Source organism: Cupressus sempervirens, chromosome 3 (assembly GCF_028749045.1).
Source record: "Cupressus sempervirens isolate cs-2001-9-10 chromosome 3, ASM2874904v1, whole genome shotgun sequence".
NCBI classification, from domain to species: domain Eukaryota; kingdom Viridiplantae; phylum Streptophyta; class Pinopsida; order Cupressales; family Cupressaceae; genus Cupressus; species Cupressus sempervirens.
The window spans coordinates 923557238-923582789 of NC_143120.1; the positions used below are offsets into that span (position 1 = coordinate 923557238).

Genomic DNA, 25552 nt, shown 5'->3' on the forward strand with positions numbered 1-25552 from the left:
ATTCATTTCAACAAAACGTTGCAGTAACAAATATTAAAAGCACTGAAAATATTTATTTGTTTGAATATCTTGCATCCGTCAACAGTCCCAAAAAAATCCATTGACATACTGATTTTTTTTTTGTCTAATGTATATTTGTATATGTTTACAATTGTAAATTGTTGCTTGTTTTGTCTTCAACAGCTATTTCAGAGAAAGGAAAAAAATTGTGATTTTTTAGGAGCTATATACGTCATGCTTTTTACAATTGAAACATATCGTGCTCTAGTCTAAAGCCCAAATTAACCGAGTCTATGATGAGCACTAATCAAAGTAAAAATGTGTTGTATTTGAGTGTAAGCCCATAATCATCCTGACAAGCATTATGTGGCGAGCTAAATTCAGCTAACCCTAGTCCAGATTTCCTCTAAATTATTTTTTTTTAAAGAATAAATTGAAGTACGAGATTCACTTATGACGAGTGACAAATCAGTAATAGGGTGGAAGGAAGGAGATGGCAAAATTGCCAAAGTACACAGGTATCGTGCATTATCATAATTGTACAAAAGAAAAACAAAGGCAAATTTTAGTCTAAAATTGCAGTTTCCAATAATAAGCTTATATAGGCATTATTTACTAGTTGAAAATAGAACTAGATGAAAATGCCCTCATACATACAGACAGGCCATTGTGCCTTAAAATACAGAATACTAAGACAAACCCTGCCATCTTTTCCACAACAACATTTGCATAAACAAAGTCAAGAAACAATATTAGATTGAAATCAAATTAATATACTTCTTACCAAGGTACTTACATGTTGATGCACTCGGGAAGAACCTCATCCCATTGTTTATGGATTAAGTACACATGGGAATGAATATAAGCTCAAAACAAAATGCCAAACAGAGTGGAATGCAATTTCCAAAACAATGCCGATCAGAAACTGAAGAAAGCTGCTTGACATACTTTGCCTTTAGATTTTTATTGTCACTCACAGAAACCAAATTTTATTTACTGGCTTTTATTGCATTTTCAGATATATCTTGCACACATATCATACTGATTCTAAATATACTGCACTCGTATAAATACTCGAAAGGTCACTCTTATCTGCATGTCTACAAATGCAAAATTCTAAAATACACCAATGTCAACTAGGCACTACTTTTCTACTTACAAATCATCATTTTCATGAAATTAAGAAAATGAAAATGAAATGCTTCAACAAACTTGACCAAGCTAAAACAATTTTGGGCTTCATGGTTCAAAAACCATATTTTCAGCTTCTGCCTTGATTGACTGGAAGAGCACAGAGGAAAGATACCGCTCCCCAAAACTTGGGAGCACGACCTGCAAGTAAAAAACGATCAATCCAAAAGACAGGCAGTTCCTATACTGCTGGGAGCAAGTTTGGCACCAACATAATCAGAAAGGTACTTGAAATCCACAATTATAATAAATACAAATTCATGAAAAGTAGAACTATGAAAGCCGTCTAGAGAATCCAGATACTCACAACAATAAGCTTCCCAGCATTTTCTGGCCTCTTTGCAATTTTAATTGCAGCTGCAGTTGCAGCTCCCGATGATATACCCACCTGGTGCAATCATATAAGTCAGCTCCAAAATCAATTCTAAACACATGCATGATAGGAACAATTAAAGGCTGAAACAAGAAATTAAATTTAGATAATGATTAATGGGTAAAAAAATTTCAGTGCCCTGAATCCTTGTCCATATGAAAAAATGTAATGACCGAGTTTTGTAGAAGGAGAGTAATTCAATGGGACCAAGTAATCAAAAAGATATTAAAGAGTAGTCCTTTTCTAAACATGCAAACATCGTGAAGTATCATACACGGATCTATACTATGATGCTTCAATGAGTGGCTACTCCCTGTCCACCTTGCAATTGCATCCAACTTCTCCATCTCTACTGTGGTGTTGCCATATTGCATGATAACATCTGTTCCCAACTTAAGTGCAGAAAAGAGCCTTGTTTCCCAATCTTCCTAGATCTATATCTAGATTAACTTTTAGGTTTTTGTCTTTAATAGTAAGACTTTAATCATTCTGCAATATCCCAATTAAGGATAATGGAAAAACAACAAATAGTCTACAAATATGCAAACACGAAATTCTGAAATTTCATTTGCAAATAAATCAAAATGAGCCAATGGGTTCCTTAATTTCCAATGCCATCATGCCCTTTTTGGCGCATGTTTAATAGAAATCACTGAAGGTACATGTCTCTTAAAACATTACACTCAAACGGGGAATGTTACAGTCTTTAGACTAAAAGTCACTTAATTTGCATAAAAGACATGCCCACAACTTAAGAATAGAATAGAGAACAAACCAAAGACTCTTAATACTTACCCTACAATGCTCTACATCTTCTTCCTCTTGGGTAATCCAAGGAAAGGGCAGTTGATGTATCGTTGAGCATCATGGCTTTGTTTGACGGCATTTCAGTCCTCACCAACCAAAAAATGCTTGTGTCTGAACATTTGTACACTAGGATGCTAAACATTATCCTCTCCTTACCATGTTGCATCCTCAAAAGGCAAGTTTTCTCACTTGATGCCATGTTCCCAATATGATGGACCCCTAAATCCATCAGGAAATTGTCTTATTCAGAAGACCTCACGCTTTTCTGAAGACACTGATCCAGAAGATAAGGTATCAAAGACTATTTCTGCATAAACCAATTTCATGTGCACAGCAATTGTCCTCAAGTATGATTCAGAAATAAAGCAGCAAACTGATATGATGATTGATCTACTAGCAAGGTATATATTAGTAATAAACTAATAATCAACAAACAAGAGAGGTGCAAATTAGTGTTAACAAGGCACGGCCTAGAGGAAGGATGCATTCTAATGAATGAAGAGGCATGTAGGTTGTGGAAGAGAGACAAATTGGAAAAGACACATCTTCTCCACTAGAACGGAAAGATGTAAGTATCAAACACTAGTATCCAAGAAAGGCTTGGACCCAAAATACATTTAATCTACAGCAATCTCTCTCAACTATTTGAGCATTATTTATAATTATTAATAGAAACTCAATCATGAAAAGAAGAAGGGCAAGAAAGGATTTCTCATAAATACCTGAATATAAGGAAGATCAGATCAGACCTTGCAGCAGACATAGGAAATAGATTAATTAGATAAATAGGAAAATAGACCAATCAAGCAGCAGCAGCAATCCACAGAAAGCGGCACATCCCTAATTAGAAGCATCAATTAATTTGGATGGGCAGCAACTACATTAAGAAAGGACACTTCTCATCCCAAAGGGTCACAACCTTATAGAAAGACATAACTCTCCTGCCTGATGGAAGAGTAAAATAGACACCACCAATCATTCAGTAAGAACAGCTATCAAAGAAGGCAAACATATACCTAACAGCAATCATTATTACAGTGTTGATAATTAGATACTACATCCCATAAATGAAGGAAGCGTGAAGAGGCACGAATGAGGGATTTCAATCTATTGCAGGTAATATGATTCTTGTTCAATGATGGTATGCATGAGATGTGTGCTTAGCATATCTAATATATTATTTCTTATGTCTTCATTTATTCTCCTAAGGACTCCTCACTAGGCATGCCCCCTCATATGGATGGCAAGAGCCATACGAGGCCAAGAGGTATAATAATCAACTCTTTGACCTAGGGTAGAAGATTAATAGATTATCATCACCTAACTAGGCACAACCCTTCATATGGATGACAAGAGCCACACAAGGCAAGATTAATTGTCTCTAGGACCTAGAGGTAGAGGATGAATGGATTATAGATCTCACTAGATACACCCCCTCAGCTAAATAGCAAGAGCCACATGAGGCCAAGAGGATTATTAGTTGGTTCTTAGATGTACTGTAGAGCATTAATGGATTATGGATCTCTCACTAGATATACCCCGTCACCTAGATAGCAAGAACCACATGAGGCCAGAAGAAAGGATTATCGACCCTTTGGTCTAGTGTAGAGGGTAGATACACCTTGTCATCTCAATGGCAAGAGTCATATGAGCCAAAGAAAGATAATCATCAGCTCTTGGATCTCGTGTAGAGGGTTAATGGAACATTGTGTTAATAAAACACTTTTGTAACTCTCGTCATTGATTTTACCATCTAGAACATCACAAGCATGCTGATTATTTGAATACTCTACAAGTACGTGATACTTCCAAGAGGGTGAAATTTCTGAGAGTGAGCAAAATAAAGGTTTTCTAGATAATGCATCAGCAACAACATGTCAGTCAAATCCTTGTAGCTTACTCACCCAACATTGTTGTCTCTCATTTAATCCATTCTGATCTGTGAAATATTTGACGCTATTATAGGCAGCCCTCACTATTAGATGCAGATAAAGGACCTACTTGGTCTTATCAAATCAAATGGAAAAGGGGCTGCTTCAACTTGAACATAGTTTGACTAATGGGCTTTTTTTAAACCCTTGTCCTTGGACAATCCTTAAAACATTTGGACATTGTTGTACTTGACTTTTCCCATGTCATGGACAGACCTGTGAAAACTAGGAGAGACAACCTTTGGAAACCAGAACAACCTATAACGAAGTGCTTCCAAACCTCTACCACTACCTTGGAGGCCCTTACTCCTCATAAAGAAAGTGACTTCAAGGGGCATTCAACAACTGCACACAACAAACACTTCAAACATGACCAGTTACTGGCTTGGGTGTTCATTGCCATGCACATTCCTTTAGGACAGTCATGATATATTGTCATATGGTTGCCAAAATTGATCACCAACACATTGACCAAGTCTATAGATATAGGACCTTCAAAGACCCTTTCCCAACAAGGAACATGAATATTCAACACATTTAGACTTGGATTTATTCAATCTTCAATTGGTGCACTATCACTGTCATGTTTGTATTCATAGGAGGGTCCTTGCAAGTTTGGTTTCAAACACCGCAACAATGTCAAACACACGTTGGGACATGTCTGAGGAGTCTTCTACACACTCCCAACATCTTCCCTGATCACAAAAATCCAACAGGATGCCTTGTTTCATCCAAACTTGCCATACAAATGCATAGACGGTCTGATCTATCAGGAAAATCAGACTTCAATCAATTAGAAACATGTGCAAACCTCCTTCAGCACCTGCAAATTTGATATATGGTAAGACTGTAGAATACATGTAAATAGACCTTTCCACCCATTTTTGGTGCTTTTTGACCAGTGGCAGGTCAAGTTATACATTTATTTCCACTTGCTGACTACCCTAGGTCATTTTGACAAGCTTTCACAAAAAATGCAGTTTCTTGTAGAGTCCCCAATGAAAACAAATGACGTCATAAGGAAATGAAAGCAGATTCGAATGCCAACCAATCCCAATCAGTGTCAGATCATAATATGGCCTGTACAGTCCGTACACGGCAATATAACAATCAAAAAACATGAGAGATGCACTGAAAATGAGGGTTCCATTCATCAAATTCATCATCAATCAATTCTCCAACCTCAAACTCAAGTTGGAAGGTTGTATTTATATTTTCCATCATATTAACTGCTTCAGCCGTCCACTAACCATTTTGTTAACAAAAACATCCTTTTGACAATTTTTGAGCAACATGACAACATTTATTTTCAACCTTCATGATATTTCACCAATGGATTTAAACTTTCAAAAATGGATCAATATGTCCCAACTGGTCATACATGGCCTTATTAGACTTGGAAAAAAAAGCTAAATAACCTAAAAACCAAAAATGACAAAATACACCCTATGATGCCTTTTGCATGAACTATAAACTTGATGCCCACAAGAAATTGACAAAACTTTTCAAGTGCGTGCATAATTGCCAACATTTCCTTGTATATTGAGAGCCTCTTTTCAACCTTATTTGGTTTTTGGCTCGCATAAGCAATTGGATGCTTATTTTGCATCAAAGATAAGATAAGATAAGCAAAAGACCAACAATGGGTCCAAGGGACTAGAACAGCGCGGCAAAGGAAATGCCAGCAGCAGGCCTACCAAACGGTAGCCGGGGGAAAAAGAAGAACCAAAGCAAACACAACAACAACAAAGCATGAGACCAGCTGTGAGAAAGGTGGAAGGGGCGAACAATAATCCTATCCAAAATCTCCAGAAAATGCTCAGTATACAAGGCCATTCGTGGGCTCAGGCCCCCAAGGGGTTGACCCAAGTAGTGATAACGTATTGTCTATAAATATCCATCCTAATGTGTCTGTTCAGCTTCTAGCGAGGAGGTAACAGATGGGTCAGGGCATCTAAAGAGTATTGAAAACGAGGGAGATGGTCAACATCAATCCCAGTCAACCTTAGGAGAGCAGAACACACAATTCCAATAACAGATGCATCACACTCAAGCACAAAAGGTTAAAAGAAATCTGGTAAAGCTAAGTAGGACAAGCACTCATTACCTTCTTAAGATTGATTCATGATCTTTTTAGTCTCATCCATCCAAACAAATGCATCCTTCTTAGTAAAATATGTCAAAGGAGCAGTTAATGAAGAAGCTCTTCACAAACTGTTTATAATATCCTCAAATGAGCAAGGTATCCAATTTTTTATTCCAAGGTCTAGCTGTACCCTTGGATGATCCATCAAAACTCAGCAATAGGTGCCCCAAACTTTTTTGCAGCCTGCAATTTTGCTTCCCTTGATTCCATTGCTTCTACTTTGGCTTTGTGCATTTTGTGACCTCCATGTAATCTCTGAAAGAGATAGCTGACTGAAAATCTGCCCTCAAAGCTTGATACTTAACCAAAATTTCTACATCTTCATTGTCCTCCATGGGTTCCTCTTGTATAGGCTCATTCTCTTGCATAAAGGTAGGCATGAAAGATCTAGATAGTGATGAACGCCAAGGAACCCTAGTAGATTATTCATTGCTTTTCACATCTTTGCTACTTTCGTCTCTCCACATGCACCATATTTCTTCCATATGGCATGTTATGAGCCAAATGACTCAAATAAAGGTTGGTGTTCTATAACTGCCTTAACATTTCTGCTAACATTTGTTTTGCCTCCTCTTCACTTTGCTGATGGTGGTTGATCAGTACCAGCCAATATTCCCTTCTGTTTACTAGGTTAAAAGAAAAACAACAAAATGTCCCCAAAAATGCAACTGAAAATTCTGGTATTCTATTTGCAAATTAAAACCCCAATCCCAATTTTAATTACCAGATCCACAAACCAATTGTGTGATCTGGAACCAGGAACCAAACCAGAACTGGTAACACAGTATAACATCAACAAAATCAGGCAACCAAAAATACCTATTCTTGTTTGAGGATGCCCTACTTACATGTCTTTTGAAGAAGGTTGCAAACAAAAAACTGAAACAAAATTCAGAAATCTTAATCAGCATCCCTAACTATGATGCTCTCCACTGAGCACCTGGTGCAGGGTACACATCCCATGGGTATGGGTACAAGTACCCAAGCTAATATTATATATACACACATTCTCTAATATATACACACACACATATACACAGATGTACGTACGTACATAGATACACATATACACATATAGATTAGTGTGTGTGCACATTCACGCACGTGTGCCCACACACACACATATATACACATGTACGTGGATACATAGATACATATATACACATATATAGATTAGTGTGTGTGCACACACACGCTGACTATCTCAGCAATTCCATATTCACATCAGCTCAAATCGCAAGCTGGGTCTAAAACAAAATTAAATCTAGGTAACATAGATGTCAGACAAAGATGTCAAAATGTCTTTATCACCACTCAATTATGTTAGATGTCAGTACCTTTTGCTTTTGCACAGAACAATGAGAATTCACATTAGAAACTTCTTTCTCTTTGAGGGCAGGAAGATAAGCCCTTCTAAATAAGGAAATTCATTATTCATGTGTGCTTCTCCACAAAAGCAACATCATCTTCCAGATAGACATCTATTCTTTACACTAATTTCTCCAAATTCGTAATGCCTCTAATGCTTATCCAGATAAAAGCATGTATTGCCTCTTGTGTTTGCATTTTGTTACATGGTTTATCTTGACCCGAGAGATACTTTGATGAATTTTCATGTGTATTTGCATATTGAGGTGCTTTCATGACTAGACATTATTTTGATTAACAGTATCATACCTGCTAGATGTTAGATGTGTTACTATTCAATTTGATCATATCTGCATGATGATGCTAGTGATGTGACATGATGTCTTATGATGAAATCTGGTTTATTTTGTATTCGGACATGGATTATGTTGTGTTACCGAATGAATATTATTGGATTTATTCTGGTGTCATTTTATGCCGTGGATATATATCTTTTACCTTCGGTATGCATATGCTCAATGATGCAAATGGATTATTAAATGATTTAAATTAAAGGCTTTATTATATAATTATATGTTGTTATGTTGTACTGCACCACTGCTATGCGTAGACTGCCAATTGGTGTCAATACGAAGTGGGAATAGAATTGTTGTCACTTGCTTGTGAGATCTACACAGTGCTTTCTTCTACTTCATGCAATAATGTGTTTTTGTGTGCTTCGACCATTATATATTGAGCATTTGCACTTGATGTTTGCTTGTTTACTGAACAGGTACCAAGTACATTCACCCCAAGTTTAGGATTTGAGTGTGTAGTATCCCCAACAGTGGCACCAAGAGATAGTGATTTTGACCGTTCATGTTGAGTCAATGTCGTCCCTATATGGGTTACATATTTGTATATTTGTTATTCTAACCCTTCGGTAATTGGTAAATCCGAATTCACGATACATTATGTGATTAGACCCATGAGCATGTCTATGCATTTAGGGCTCCGCAATTGTTAAGAAAAATGTTATTAAAATGCTGATTTAATTGATTGGGGGGAACTTTTATTATTGATTTAACTTATTTTATTTACCGGCTAATTTGTCGTAGTTGAATTCCAATTACTTGGAATTGCCTGATTTATTTGGTAAAAGGGGCCAATCAGATTATTAAGTTATTTAATGAACTAATTTATAAGTCACTTTAACTAAAGCACTCATATTGGCAAAAGGGAGTTTTAACTCTCACTTTGACACTCATTATTTCATGTTTTGGAGAAAATTCCTCCAAACTCTCTATGGGCGTTTTCAGTGATTTGTTCATTGGGAGAGTTTGGCTACCCAGATTGTCGCGAGGTTGATCTCGTTGAATTTGTAGCGGGGATCTCCTTCTTTGCTGGGTGTTTTGTTGCATTCGGTGAGTTATTCATTCTATGGTTGCAATCCCCAAATTTGGGCATTTTACGTGAGTAAGGACTTTCTCATTTCTTATGTTTTGATCTATTTTAGCTCAAAAAAATTATTTCTATGGGGTTGGAGGTTGAGAACTAGTGTTCTCCTCTATTTTCTTGTGTTAATTTGACCCGGTTGGACACAAACAAACATAGAGGTTTATGTGTTTTTTAATTTGATAGTTTCTGTGGTGTTATGTTACCAGAATTTGCATGTGAGCTTGTAGGTCAAATTTTATTTGATTTTTGGGTGTTTGACCTCATTTTGAAGGTGGGATTTTAATTTTATTGAATTCTAGAGTGTTTAATTTTTTGGCATTTTTCTTGTCGCCCTGTTTTGCGTGCCACCCAAATTTTGTGGGATGTGTTTGATTCATGGAATTGGAATGTTGGCTAGGTTTCCAATCTTTCCATGGTTTTACTTAGTAGTCATTGGGATTTGTATCGAATTTGTACTCTCGGCAAGATGCCCTAAGTGAGTTATTTACACTTAGATGTTTTATTGCATTTCTTTTATCCAACCCTTGGAATGGTATTTTATCGATTGTCAAAGAGTTGGTTGTGCCCACCCACGAGCATGTTTGTGTGCATATGGCGAGATCTTGCAAGACCCAAACTCCCAAATTTAGGTCGGTTGAGTGATTGTTCATTTATAGGTTGGGTTGGGAATTTTCATTGCCTACGGCCACTCGTTGTATGGTGAACATGGGTATGTAGGGTAGACGTGTGGAGTGGCTTCTCTCGTATACCCCAACTGACATAGTAATGTGAAGAGGTTTAAATAAGTGAGAACCAATAATACGTATGAGATAATAAAACTTAATGATAAGATAAGAGAACACTTGTACATCTCGGAGTGTCCCGAGGGAGCCAATGCAAGGGTGTGGTGTCTATACATTGTCCAATCTTTCACGGAAGTTGGGATGAGGGCACAGTGTGAGGCCTCCTGTTGGAGTTGAGCCATACTAAGTATGAGGCCTCCCAAGGGAGTTGAACCATGCCATATACAACTTGAGCTTGTCGATGCCAAGCAAATTACACTCCACTAAAGTCCCTACATAGTTATCCTATAGCGTGTTTGGCTAGTGACTTGTACTAAATTGTCGTCATGATCATTGAGTTGTTCATCATACACTAACTAGCATGTGTATAAGCCTTGTATGCTTTGTCTTATGTGACTACGCTTGGGTTACTATCTCCATGAGCACAACGGGGTGGGATTAACGGTTCCACGCGGTTGGGAGGAGTTGCTACCTATACCACTATTAGGGATTGGTGTATAGAGATAGTCTTCTTCCAGCTTCATGACTGGAGCTTGATGCTCACTCGGATTCTTCGATTCTATTCCAAAGCATGCAACTTGTGATTTATGCTTTACTTGATGGATATGTTATATCATGATGTTGCATTATCATTGTGATGGTATAGAGCTATATTTAGTAGAATAGCATGTTAGATGTTATTGTTAGATTGTTTTCTTATATGGATGTTATCGAGTGCCTATTCTTCGAGATGTGTGTATCTAATACTACCCAATGTGGAGGTTTGTTTTACGCATTTGATTAGATTAGTTCCTTGTGCACAATCTGGGTACTTAGTCGTACCTTGTATAGTTAGCAAATTGTATGATGAAACGATACTTCATGTTTCATCGCAATTAGTAAAGAGTTATATCGCATGGGTCTTGGAGTTGTATTGTGCAATACTCAATCCAGGGTTTCATCGTGAGAGTATCGCATGGCTTCTCTCCAATTTATCGCATGGCTACTGGAGTTCTATCGCACCATGTTGGTAGACAAATATCATTCCTCAAACAACACGTATTTCTCGACTCGCTCAGAGGATGCAACCTGGTGATTTGAGTACCCTTTCAAAGTTGCTTCTTCCCAATTCGGTATAGATCGCATTTCGGCTATTTCAGGGTCATTTTTGGATGTCTTCATATTCCTGTACATTTTTATCCGTAAAATAAAGTTGTACGGCTTAATCACTTAGGAACTTGTATTTGAGCTTTAAAATGAATATTGTATCAAATGTTAGTATGAATACTGGAATGGATATTGTATGGTTAATTCACCTAGATCGAATGTACCTATGTTCCCCCAAGTTTCCGGAACGGGGACGGCACGGGACATTGGGACGGGTTTCTAGGACGACAAAAAAATTTGCAGATTTTGGGGACGGAAAGGACGACAAATGGGGAGGGCTATATAACAATAGGAAAAATTAAAATATATAGAGAAATTTAGGATATTTATATGAAAACATGAATAAAGCATGTCCTTATACATAATAGAACCTTAAAATATAAGAATCAACAGAATTTATATGCCAAATTTGTGTTACTTTGAGAGTCAAAATCTAATTTGTTCTAGAAGTTAAAGTCGAAGTCCCCTAGGTGTCCCCAAGTCTCCGAGACGTTTCTGGGATAGGGACAGCTGAAAATATACGAGGGATGCGTCACCAATAACACTGGAATGTATACATTGGTTAGTAGTGAATGCTTGGGTATCTTTGGTTAGTCGGTTTATGTCTTCCGTTGTGATATTATGAATGTTGTGTGCATGTTATTATATACTTCTTAACCTAAAAAAATTATGTTAGTCTATGTTTATCCTTGTTTCCAAGGATCTCCGAGCAAAGCATTACCAAGCAAGCATTTACATTTTACAATAGCTCTAGACAAAGTTCATGCAACCTTCGTTAATGCCATTTTCTTTCTGCCTTGCACAACCAATCAATTAACCTTAACATGTTATTTTTTTACTTGGATCTACTTCTTCCTTCTTTTGTCGAAAAGTAATTAAGTGTGCTTGGACTATCGTGCTAAAATTATTCTATGTCCCTTAGTACAACAACACCATTATCATTTCTCGAATAGAACTATCCTATATCACCTTGTCAAAATTGTACATCATCTACTGGATTCTACATTTGGGCTCTGAATTTGGACCCCAATGTAGTTTAAGTTTGTCCCCAAGTTCATCTCGAGTGCAACCTGAGAATCCAAAGGCCAAACCTATAGAAAACCCCAAGTGCCTAGGCCATACAGAGGACAAATCCATCCCCAAATTCTTAATGCCTCTAACGCTTATCCAGATAAATGCATCTTAAGAGGACAAAACCTTGGCAAGAAAGCATTTAGGCTTTACAACCACTCTAGAGGAAGTTCATGCAACCTCCTATTTGCTTTCTACCTTGCACAACCAATCAATCAAACTTAACACATTATATTTTTTACTTGAATCTACTTCTTTCTTCCTTCCTTTTTAGTTGAAAGTAGTTATTTAAGTGTGCTTGGACTATTGTGCTAATATTGTTCTTAGTATCCCTCCGTTCAATAACACCATTTCCATTTATAGCATAGTACTATCCTATATCACCTTGTCAAAATTGTACATCACCTTATCAAAGGAACCCTAAGATACCAGGTTATACATTTAGGCTTTGAATTTGGATTCCAATATGGTTTGGGTTCTCCCCAAAGTTCAATTTGAGTGCAGCCTAAGCATCCAGAGGCCAAACCCACAAGAAACCCAATTGGCTAGGCCACATAGAAGACAAAACCAGTCCCTAATTCCTAATGCCTCTAATATTTATTCAGATAAATGCCTCTTAAGAAGATAAAAACTTGGAGAGCAAGCATTTAGGTTTAACAACAGCTCTAGAGGAAGTTCATGCAACCTTTGTTAATGTCATTTGCTTTCTCCCAATCAATCAACCTTAACATGTTATAACCTTAGTTAATGCCATTTTCTTTTTCGCAATCAATCAACCTTTACACATTATACTTTTTACTGGATTTATTTCTATCTTCCTTCTTTTTTTGTTGAAAGTAGTTACTCAATTGTGCTTGGACTCTCTTGCTGAAATCGTTCTATCCCTTAGTACAATAACACCATTACCATTTCTAGTATAGTAATATCCTATATCACCTTGTCAAAATTGCACATCACCTTATCAAAGGAAACCTAAGCTACCAAGTTTTGCATTTGGACTCTGAATTTGAATCCCAGTGTAGTCAAGGTTCGCCCCCAAGTTCATCCCAAGGACCCTGAGCGTCCAGAGGCCAAACCATAGTAACATAGGGACGCGTCTCTACCGTTTTTTGGCTGCCACACCCAAGACGGGGACGCACCTAGGATAGGGGCGGCATCCCCGCGTCCCCAACAATGCCACCAATTCGCCGACAGAAGGAGGACATGGGGATGAAAACATGTCCCTCGACCCAGCTGGGGACATTTGGTTGTCCCCTAATTTGGGACAATATAAAGTGCAAAACAAAAATATTTTAAAAGGTTTTGTTATATTATTTTTTATTGTTTGCTAACCTTAGGGTATGTGGGGCCTATTAAGAGGTTGAAATCCTATTAAATCTCTATGTTTTCTCATTTCTATTCATTCCATGGTTTTCTAATTTTCGCAACAGCAGCAAGAAGAGTGGAGATCTCATAGAAGGGTGATTATTTGAGTGAAGAGAATGTATGGAAAGCAAAGAGGGGTAAGGAGCAAGAAGAAGAGGAGAAACAAGATTTTTCAACTTGTTCAAAAGATTTGTGAAGCAAAAGGTAGGGTTTCTCATGGTTTTTTAATTTTATTTTCTAATTTTTCAAGTCAAGATCATTGTTTTTTGTTTCTAGTTTGTAGCTTTAAGTTCTTAGTTGAATTTTATTTCTAGATTTTAGTAGATGTTTCTTGTTTCATTTCCAAATTTTTGGTGCTTAAATATTATTTTTAAAAATTGTGATTTTGAAGAAGAGCGTAAGTGGAAAGCATGTATTTATTTTATATTTTTTTCATTTTGCGAAATGCGCTGTTAAAATGAGCTCCCAAGGTCATGACTCAAGTGGGTTAAATCAAAGTGATGATGGAGATGGATTTAGAGGTCCATTCTCATAGAAGCTAAGAAAATTATGACCCTGAGGTTGAGCATGACGAAGAGAATGAAGAAACAGATAATTGACAACCCGGTCCACCAACTACAGATTGTCCCTCCACTCTATGGCAAGCTGGGCTACGGGTAGTTATGATCCTAAATCTCCTCTCAGACAGTTTGCAACAAGGATAATTGCACGAACAGCTATAGGTGGTGGTACTAGGAAGTGGAAATGTAACATTTGTAAGACAGAATGATTTGAGGGCATCACTAGAGTGAATGCACATTTCGTCTTTGGACAAGAAAAGGTGTGGGTCCATGCAAGTTCTTAAACGAGCTTTGGGGTGTTGCAGATGATTTGGGAGTTGAGGTACCTACCACCTTGACTAGTAGGCAACAAGTTCAGAGTCTTCAGCACACTTATGAGCGGGGACAGCCACGTTTTTCTACTCCTAGTCCTAGGGGTAGACCACAACAAGGACCTATATCATTTGGAGGGGCAGCCTCGGCTCCTTCTACGTCTAGTGCTATGCCTGAAGCACAAACCAGCAAGGGGAAAAGAAAGGTGTCATCTAAAAGTAACCCCATTGCTGATTTATTTAATGTCCACTTGAGAAAGGAGATAAAAGAAGCTATTGGTATATTTATTTTTTCCAATGGCATACCTCTTCATGTGACACAGCCTCCTTATTATAGGGAGATGGTGCAGCTGGTGGTAAGGGGAGGACCGTCATTTGTGCCACCAGGTGAGCACAAATTGCGGACTATAGTCTTGGGTAAAGAGTATGCCAAGATTGCTTTTGAGGAGAACTTGAGGCCTGTTTGGGAGGAGCATGGTTGTAGCATCATCATGAATGGGTGGACGGACATTAGAAACCGTCCACTCATCAATATCATCATTACATGCACAAAGGGGCCATTTTATCTTAGGGCTATTGATAGTTCAAGGCATCGAAAGGATGCTGATTTTCAGTTTAATATACTTTGGGATGCTATTGAGGAGGTTAGGCCACAAAATGTGGTCCAAGTAGTAACAGATGTAGCACCAGTGTGTAGAGCTACAGGGAGACTTGTTGAGACAACTTACAGACATATTCAGTGGACTCCATGTTGTGTGCATGACATGGGGAAGATTCCCTAGATTAAGGGAGTAGTGAGCGATGCTAGAGATGTGTAGATGTTTATCTACAATCACCACACATCACATGCCCTTTTAAAGAGCTTCACAAGGAAGGAGTTCCTGAACCCAGTTGAGACCCGATATGCATCGTACTTCATTCTTTTGGAGCGAATGATTGAGTTGCATAAGCCATTGCAACTCATGGTTATGACGAATGAGTGGAATAGATGAGATGGGTCCAAGACAGAGTAGGGGATGAGGGTGAAGGAGATAGTGAAGAGTGATGTATTTCGGAGTAATGCAAAATACATTTTCTCTTTCATCACTCCAATTTTCCAAATCATCAAATATGGGGATGGAGATGCAACTATTGTTGGAGAGGTGTACGAGTGCATTGATGCTATGCTTGGCCAGATGAGGGCAATTGTGCAAGAGAGGGGCCCCAATTTAGCATTTTACACTGAGCACATTCGGCCTATTATTCAGCATAGTTGGGACAGCCTAAACACTCCCTTACACATGGCTGCTTATGCATTGAATCCAAAGTGGTTCATGCCTAAGCCTAGGAGAGTTACACCACCGAATGATGATGAAGTAATCTATTATCAATTTAGTAATACTTGCACTTAAAACTTAGAAGTTAGTACACTTGCACTTACGAATATTTAGTTTTTTAATTTACTGATTTTGAAATTTGAATTTCAGATGAAGAAAGGATTCTTCAAGTGCATTACTAGGATGCATGACATTGAGATAGCAGGGAAGGTTCGCACTAAGTGGACCAAATTTGCTAGTCTTAGGGGCTATCTAGCTAGAGAAAAGGCCGACATAAAAACAATGGCACAAGAGGATCCTATTTTGTGGTGGAATTGTCATGGACCCAAAACAACAACTACCACACTAGCCATCTATCTCATGTCTCAAGTTTCTTGTTCTTCAACTTTAGAACCTTTACCTTTAATTTCACTTTTACTTTTAGTCATGAATTTCAATTTCAATTTTCTGATTCTCATACTAGTCATTTGATTGCTATCTTAGGTATATAGTTCATAAAGCTTCTAAGAGGAATTGGTCTACTTATAGCTTTATCCACTCTCTTAAGAGGAACAGACTTACCTCTAAGAAAGTAGAGAAGCTAGTGGCTATACATTATGCCTTGCATATCAAAGATTGCAAGACACGTGTACAAGGAAAGCCCTATAGCATGATGGGATGTAGAGCTAGAGGAGCCCTCACAGGTTGATGAGGATGCATATACATCTGATGCAGGGTTGGTTGGTATTCCTCTCGTAGCTCTTATCCTTGAAGATTTTGAGAGTTTGGAGGATGAGTTTGTTGAGCCTAAGCCTTAGGTTGACATGGATGATTAGAGGCCTCCAAGCAGCCTCTACTGCATTTTGGTGGCCCTTGGGCCTTAAGTACTTGACATTTTGTCTTTTGGTTTTGTAGTTTGTACTTGAGACTTGGATATTTGAAGTTTAAAACATTGAACATTGTGATGATGATCATATCATGGTTGATGCTACTTGATGTAATTAAGTTTATGATGCCATTGAATGATTGATGATATAATGATACTCATACTTTTGCTAAATCAATAATAGATATCTATGACTTTTGAATTTGCTTAATTATTTAATTTATTTGATAGATGTTAGAATGTAGAACCTAGAGCTCTTTAATTTTTCATGAATCATTGTTCAATGTTTAATGCAATGTAAAACTAAACTAGCAATAGCGGTCTTGATAAGCTTATACTTCATATTTATGTCTTAAATTGGTATACATCTTTTCATAATTAGTATTTTAAGTATCGTATGTATACTATATACTAGATAACCCTCGTCCCCCCCTCCTATCCCCCGTCGTCCCCAAATTGAGGCCCCTTTGTCCCCCAGTCCTGAAAACTTGTTCCCCCGTCCCTTAGGTTGGTTTAACTATGGGCCAAAACCAAAGGAAATCCAAGTGCCTAGGAAACACAAAAGACAAACACCATTGCAGAGCTTTATCAAGACATTTTCGAAAGGCTTATTGAGAGGCACCATCTAAGGATGTTAAGAAGAGCTTTTATGATGGTGGATGAAAAATCATAGATGGACGCACATATTTGTCATTATATTTTCATATAGGAAAATATATGTGAACCAAAACAACACGATGCTTTGTTGGCACTTCCTACCTTTGTTCAATAGCATATCATCTAACAATCTATTGATTTATAATTTCATGTTGAACGAATTATAAGAGGAAAATTGTCAACTGTACACTTCTTAAAAGGTTTTTAAAACAAAACTTGATGAAGATGCATATTTTCTTGTGATTTGACTATTTTTGTCTCACTGACACTATACGAAATGGTAATCTGCTGTCACTGGATGATGAAGGCCCATTAGATTCCACCCTGCAATACCATTCCTATCATAATCTTTGATTGGTAATGGCACTACTAGCTCCTTTTAGAATATCCAAAAGTCTGTGGAGAATAAGAAGTTATCCGAAAACTGAATCACAAAAATGCACCAAACACCCCATTTATATAAAATCAGTACAATGCTACATTAGATAAAATCTGTTTCTGCTCCAACTGCAGTACAATTCTTCTAATTTCTTTTGATTGGTAATGGTCCTCAATAACACCACTACTAGTTCCCTTTAGGATATCCAAGTGTTCATGGACCATAAGATGTCAAAAAATTGAATCAACCACCCAGTTTATAAAAAATCAGTGCAACATTGCATTAAAATAGCATCAACTTCTCCGTCATTAAATAAATTTTTGATACCTTCCCAAATGCAAATACCTATGATAAAGTATTTTTGTTCTCCCTTTCCAGGTAAAATTACAAGGTTCCTGACTAATTTCCTAAAGGAGTTGTTATATTTCAAACCCTAATTATACAGTGGAGAACATAGGAAAACATGCTCAAACCATATTACATGATGAATAACTCTGCCTCACATGTATTTTTGAATGCAAGAGGCATCCCAAATTTGAAATATGAAAGACCAAAGAAACATCCTAAAAACATGTTAAATCTAAACATAAACCAGATTTGTCAAGCTAGAAATACATTAAGTCCGATTTCAGCACTGACTAGCTTCTTTTTTGCCTCTAAGTCGTGTGTTAATGGAAACATGCATTTCAAAATAGCACTTTGATAGGGGGTGGATACAATAATGCAAATAAAGTTATTCTACTAACCAGCAATCCTTCCTTCATTGCAAGTGTCTTGGCCATTTCGACAGCTTCGTCACTTGAAACCTGACAACATTATCCAGGTAAGAAAAGAAGTCATAACAGAAAAACATCCTGATGATATGAAAACAATCACATAATCAAGCAAGAAAATTGTAACTGGAAAACCAAATGTTTAATAGACCTGATACCAACTTCCTGAAAGGAAAAATATGTTCCTCTTTTCATCTCTACTGTGTATCAGTGACAAATACATCTATAATTAAATCCCACCAATTCCTTGTGATTTTAACTCAAACTGTTAGTTTGTTAGAGATAAGGTTGATAAAAATTGAATTATTGATTTCACAGAATAAGCACCCAAGAGAACAAACCTGAATAACCTCGTCTAGAATGTTAACATCCAGAATACCAGGAACAAATCCAGCACCAATTCCTTGAATTTTATGAGGACCTGTAACAGTACCAGAGAGAACTTATGCATTTATGTAAATGAACAATGGAGTGAATGTAACAAAACCAATTCCAAAATACCATTCCATTCTATTTTCCTCAAAGGATAAGTAGACATTTAAAATCATATTGTATTGCTGATCTACTTGAAAAACTAAATGATAATAATAGTGATCTTTTAATGGAAAAATGTAAATCAATGACTCTCAAATCAAAAAGCAAAATGTTTTCCTGTTAAGATTTAAAAAAATTAACAAGCTACTGAAACATTTCCATTAGTGGATTGCTATTATTCTATTGTTTGGATCAGGTAATGCTTTTTTTGAAGAATTATCATCATTTTGATTCAAATTCTAATTTTTGGTCACAAAATTGGCATCTGCTGTTCATGAAGAATATTCAAAATTTCAATCATCAGCTGTTTGCATAAGTACTAAACTATAGTGATTATTTTCTAGGGCTGCATCTTTACCATAATTTTCCTAAATTGCCAGAAAAATGTGTGTAATCACCATCTCCCATTCTTGAATACAAACAAGATATTGAAAATTGAACCCAGCATCTGCCCACAATGTCATGGCTGTCGAAATAGATGCTGATTTACAAATTATAACATGCAAAGACATTTGGGTTACCTTATCTTATTCAATGATTTAATTTGATTTATTTTGTAGAGAGAGGGCAACAACTGAAAAAATGACAGATATGCAGGGTAAGATTAAACATAATCAGTAATGAAAGGATGAGATGATCAAGAGCAAGAAGGCTAGCAATTATTTTCTTTTCCAAACCCCTCCAACTCAAAATCCCAAGTAATAAACTATTTGGCTACCATTCAAGCATGCCCTTAATGATTTTACCTCTCAGGTACTAAATGCATGCAAAACATGGATCCACCAACTGATTACAATGGCATGGATTAAAAAATATATAGTTGAGAATATGCTATTGATCATTTACAAAGAATTTGCAGTTGACTCGCATTTCATGCCAATCAGATCTTTGAGATGACAGTGTCCCAAATAGGATTAGGGTCCTTGCATGGACTATGTCTGATGTAAATCTTTTCAATTTTTCATCCATCCAAATGCTTGGAGTGAAACAGAATAGTGAAAAAAGATACTGAATAACTAGAAAAAAATTATTTAACCAAGCATTAACCTTTTTAGCAAAGGAAGCAATCCAAAATTATGTCAATATGAAAGAACGAGATGATCAAGGGCCAGAAGGCCAGCAATTATTTTCTATTCCAAACCCCTCCAACCCAAAATCCAAGTTAACAAACTGTTTGGCCACCAAGCATACCCTTAATGATTTTCCTTCATAGATACTAAATGCATTGCAAAACATGGGTTCACCAACTGATTATAATGGCAAGAGTCTAACAATAAACATTCGAGAATATTCTATCGATTATTTACAAAGAATTTGTGGTTGACTTGCATTTCATGCCAACCAGATGTTAATCTTCCTAAAGTACAATTAGGGTCCTTGCATTGACTATATCTAATGTTAATCTTTTTGCCACAATTTTTCATCCATCTCAAGTGCTTGAAGTGATACAGAATAATAGGAAAGAGATACCCAAAAATTAGAATAAATATTAAACCAGGCATAACCTTTTTGACCAAAAGAAGCATTCCTAAATTCTGTCAATATGATTCTTTTCTGACTCTACTGAGTCTATAAGAAAATGTTTAAACGCATAAACTTGCAAATAGGGAAAACCCAATGCATTTCTAAAAGTGATTAGTATTATAAATTATCATATTGCCCAAGGGTGTTGGCTACTAAATCTATCATATTTTAGTTAAACTTTACATTACATGTTAATATCAATTATTATATAGCAAAAAGCATTAATAAATTGCAGAAACCTGCTATTTAGAAAAAGTTCGGTAACTTCTTACCAGGCTTGCCTCCAGACAAAATTGCACTCTCAGAGGGCTCCACACCATAGATCTACAGAAAATAGATTATCTATCATAAAGGTATAGTTTATAGCATATTAACAAGTATAACAATAAATCTGAGATAACACAAAACTTCCACTTCTTATGTTCAAGAATATCAGGAATTATTTACTGGATGCATTGCAACATATTAGTCATACTCAGACAAGGAAATCCCACCCATATATAGAATTAAAAGAAGATAGTGTTCTCACCCACATATAGAAGTAAAAGAAGATAGTGTCTCTAGTTAACATCAAGTATAATTCACATGTAATAGTCAAGAAAATTGACCTTGATATCAGGATTCTTTTCCCTCAGATAACGACCTGCACCAGTAACTGTACCTCCAGTTCCAATACCAGAAACAAGAGCATCTACCTGGCCTGCAGAGTCTCGCCAAATTTCAGGTCCAGTTGTCTCATAGTGAATCTGCAAGACCACTCGCAGAACTGTTAACTACCATCTTGTGCTATTATATTCCACCAGTTTTTTCTGAGCAAGCAGCATGTTATAAGATTACCTTTGGGTTAGCAGGATTCTCAAACTGTTGAAGCATATATGCATTGGGAGTTTTCTCCACTATCTCTTCTGCTTTCTGGACAGCACCTTTCATACCCCTAGAAGGATCTGTGAGAACCAATTCAGCTCCAAAAGCTCGCAGTAAGATCCTCCGCTCTATACTCATAGAAGATGGCATTGTGATGATAAGCTTATATCGCTTTGCAGCAGCTATAAATGCCAGCCCTATTCCTGTATTGCCACTTGTAGGCTCTACCAGAACACTCTGCATATGTAAATATTTTGACACAAGATTAGCCCAAACTTAAAAAAACAAATTATAAAGATGTAATGCAGAAGCCAGCAAGCAGTAAAATCTTTGCTGGAATAATTGAATTCTGTTAGGAGCATCAAAATCACTCATCAGGCGAGATAGCGGAGAACAGTTTGCCCCTTACTATTCTATGGGCAGCCCCTTACTATTCTATGGTCCGCCGGGTTGTTTTTTTTGCAACTAAACTATAGTAGTCATGAAGAAAAGAACTATAGTTGCATGCCCCGCCCCAGATCTCTATAGACATTTGGCCAGGGTTGCCCATATAGAGATAGGCATATAGAATATTTCCTTAGAATCGTAGGGCATATGTAATATGAGAATGTTTGTCCCGGAAGTCCTTTCCCTAATCTAAATCTCTAATAGTATGTGTAGGTGCCCATGTGTGGTGAACCAACGTACCTCAATTCATAACTAGTAGTGACGGCTGGAGTTGTATCTCGGTCATCGCTCAGCTCCTCGATTCAGTCCCTATTATTAGATCCCTACTATTCTCCCTAAACAGATTATTGCCCTACTATTCTAAGGCAGTCTTCAGCCGAATAGAGAAAATCTATAGGGGCGCTAAGAATATAGAATGTTTAATAAGTTATTTAATATCAAGGTTATCGATTTAATGAAAGTATAAATATTAAATTTTACTGGAAGAAAATAAAAAATAAGAGCCCATAAAACTAATCTTATCTAAAAGTGATTAGCTATATTAAGAACTACAATATATACATACAAATACCATCAATTGGGCCATGTTCCACTGACTGGATTGACCAGTTTATTTTACAGACAGCCAGGATTTCATTCTAACTTAAGGCTAGGCTGCATCATGTGTAAAAGAAAATATGCCAGGAGTAAGTATCATGTTAATTTGTTACTTGCTGAGCCATTGGCAGTCAACCCATAAATTCATAGGCTCCTATAAGTGTTCGTTTCAAGAAAACTTCAAAACAAACAAGCAAAAATGCATACAAGTAGAGATCATCAAGGCCAAGGGAATGAATACTCTTGGTATGGTAATAAACTCATGCAATGAAGATGTTTGATACGAATGAATCATGTCCACGGCCATTTCCAACATATGCCATGAATAATACTTTAGCTTCAAACTGTAGTAAATAATCTTTATGGCATACCCAATACAGTGATAATACTATGCAAGTCCTACCCTGTCACATGAAGATTAATTTACTCCCATTTATCAAGGCAGGCATAGTCAAAGAGATTGTAATGTAATGATAACAAGGGATCTTAAGCGATTGGTGTAATGTAACAAGGTCACTCGTGAGAGAGTATCCTAGTTTCGATCCCTCTCACAGAAACGATAGCAGCACCAGCCGTATCTCGAGTGGCACGCATGTCCCAGGTTCACATCCACTCTCATCATTAATGGCAGTCATAGCTTTAGTATATGGCAAGGTTACTTTGTAGTAACTGTCGGGTACATTCTAAATGGCCCCAAATTAGATAGCGTAAGATTGTGATCCAAGCTCAGCCCACACAACCCTTGCCCAAGATTTACAAAGCAAAATAAAAAATTAACAATCACGGATATAGAAGGACAGGCAAAATTTGTGCTTCTCAATCTACTTTCAATGTTGTCGTAATGTCTCGAGAAAAAAGGAAAGACCTTACTACAAAACAGTTCGTGTCTGTGCTTGTGCAATTGAATAGAATCATAGCATAATCAAACAGTAAAAGAAAAAGCAGAGTACATATACTTCTAAAAAAGAGGGAAAAAAGCAAAAGAAACAAAATCGGGCTCGAGCTTTAAAGAGCTAATCAAGTCTACCTGTCCGGGAGTAATCAATCCTTTCTCCTCTGCATCGCTAATCATACTATAACCGATCCTGCAGAAAAACAGTAGAATACTACAATAATCAACACTTACGCAAGCATGCACTCATCTTAAACTACACTATAAATCCCCCTGGTATAAACATCACTCTACATCATTTTTAACTAAATTATTGTATCAATCTGATTAATTCACTTTCCAACCAAAACAAATGAAAACAATGAACATCGTCTGAAATTTGAACCCAAAAAACCATATGTTTCAATTACCTGTCCTTAACACTGCAGCATGGCTCCATAATTTCGAGCTTTGCAGCAATTTTTGCGACGCATCCATCCACAACATTGTTAAGATAAACCAGGGGAGTATTACCAATTAACTGCAAAAACCAAAAGCCAAAAGAAATTACATCCTATTAACTGCATGAACAAGAGTTCAGCCGTATAAAACCTAGTCCGCTATGATATTTCTAGAAATAACTTCAGAGGTGGGAGTTTTTCAACAACAAAAAATCGTACTTCGGTCACGTCCCTGGCAATTTTGGGACTGTCTTTCGCCATTTTTTTGGAGATAAAATCTCTTCAACTAGTTATCACAAGCAGAGGCACAGAACGAATACAATCTTACTATCCTAGAAAACTATTATAGGACATCCACAGGGTATTTCCAGATATGGTTATACGAAATGTATATACGATAGCGTGTTAGCGGATTGTTTGGCAGGATGCGTGCGCCTTACGTTGCCGGCGCACTGTAAAACAGCTCACGCTGGGAAATGCCCAAAAAAATTATTATTTATTATTTATTTTATTTATTATTAAAATAGGTGGATTTGTACCATTGCAGATTTTGTGGAGTTTTCCAAGGAAGGAAAGTAAAAGGATGTGTTTTATATGTCCCTGATCTTCACTCGTACCTATGGATGATGACGATGCTATCCATGACTTTCAATTACTTTATTGTTGAGTCAATGACAAACGTATGAGATTAATTGATTTTTAGTTCATAACTTATGGGTAGTAATACTTATGTATTTATGCATGTCATGTATTAACTTGACCGTTAAATCTAAAGAATTTAAAAGTTTATATGGTCCTTACAATGTGTATATCTATTTTTCATTTTTTCTTATTTTATTAATGAGATTTTGTGCTCATTCTATTGGTCCATACTATTTTTGGTATGTAGAAAAATCAACTTTCTTTAACAAAAATTTACATATTTTTTCCAACAACAATGGTGTCCATTAATGATAGTTTTATCTTTTTCATAATTGTGACAAATTAATTAGAATTTTTTAATCTTCCACCTCACTACCTAAGACATAAATGCATGTATAATCAACAATAATAACTAAATCATTTTTCTTACGAGATATTGTAAATATATCAATCTATTTTTTTAACATCTTGTGAGTTTAAGTTTATTTAAAATCTAACTTAAAACTAATTATCATATTATTTTTAAATACATTTATTTAATTTTTTTCTTCACAATAATTTAAAATTATTTTATTCTAATTTTAAAATTAATTTATTATTATAAATTATAATTAAATGAATAAATTAAAAATATATATTTTTAAAAATATAATTATCTGATAAATTTTTACTAACAATATTTATAAATTTTGTTACAAAAAAAAAATTAAATTTAGTTTTTAATGTTTTATATTTTCTATTTTAAATATATTTATTAGTTTTACATTGTCTCTTTTTGTCAATCTTAAAATGCTAATTTTTTTCACACTATATTTAACTACCTATTTTTTCCAATCTTGTTTTAATTCTTTTTTGCATTTTAAAATTTGTAAAACTAATATGTTCTTCAAACTTACTAACTCTTTTGTTGGTTTGGATCAAATAGTCAACAATTTATTTATTTTAATGTAGTATTTGAATTTATATTAGAAAAGATAGAAATGAATGCTTCATTGATTTAACTCAATTTTATAATTGTTATTTAAATATTTCTTAAATTAACATAATCCTTAAAAAAAAATTTAATTCTCTTCCAACTATCTCTATTTAGTGTCTTTATAATAACATGTCATTATCTCTCTTTTAAATCTCTTC

General features: G+C 36.1%; 1 protein-coding gene across 1 annotated transcript; it reads right to left on the reverse strand.

Annotated features, from left to right (window-relative positions):
- Nucleotides 1–978: 978 nt before the first annotated feature.
- Nucleotides 979–24139, reverse strand: LOC149569767 (cysteine synthase). The gene is made up of 10 exons (XM_089822484.1): nucleotides 23996–24139; nucleotides 23747–23856; nucleotides 23472–23529; nucleotides 21374–21637; nucleotides 21145–21282; nucleotides 20809–20860; nucleotides 18820–18899; nucleotides 18452–18511; nucleotides 1499–1579; nucleotides 979–1332 (listed from the first exon to the last, which is right to left on the reverse strand). The coding sequence occupies exons 1-10, from the start codon at nucleotides 24035–24037 to the stop codon at nucleotides 1240–1242; spliced, it is 978 nt and encodes a 325-aa protein (XP_089678610.1). The 5' UTR covers nucleotides 24038–24139; the 3' UTR covers nucleotides 979–1239.
- Between the last annotated feature and the right edge of the window lie 1413 nt (nucleotides 24140–25552).

Coding starts and splice junctions, on each gene's coding strand:
- LOC149569767 (XM_089822484.1), bottom strand. CDS start 24,037: ATGGCGAAAGACAGTCCCAAAATTGCCAGGGACGTGACCGAA. Junction 18,900..20,808: donor TTTGTCTGGAGGCAAGCCTG/GTAAGAAGTTAC, acceptor GTACTGTTACAG/GTCCTCATAAAATTCAAGGA. Junction 1,580..18,451: donor CAATGAAGGAAGGATTGCTG/GTTAGTAGAATA, acceptor TGATTGCACCAG/GTGGGTATATCATCGGGAGC.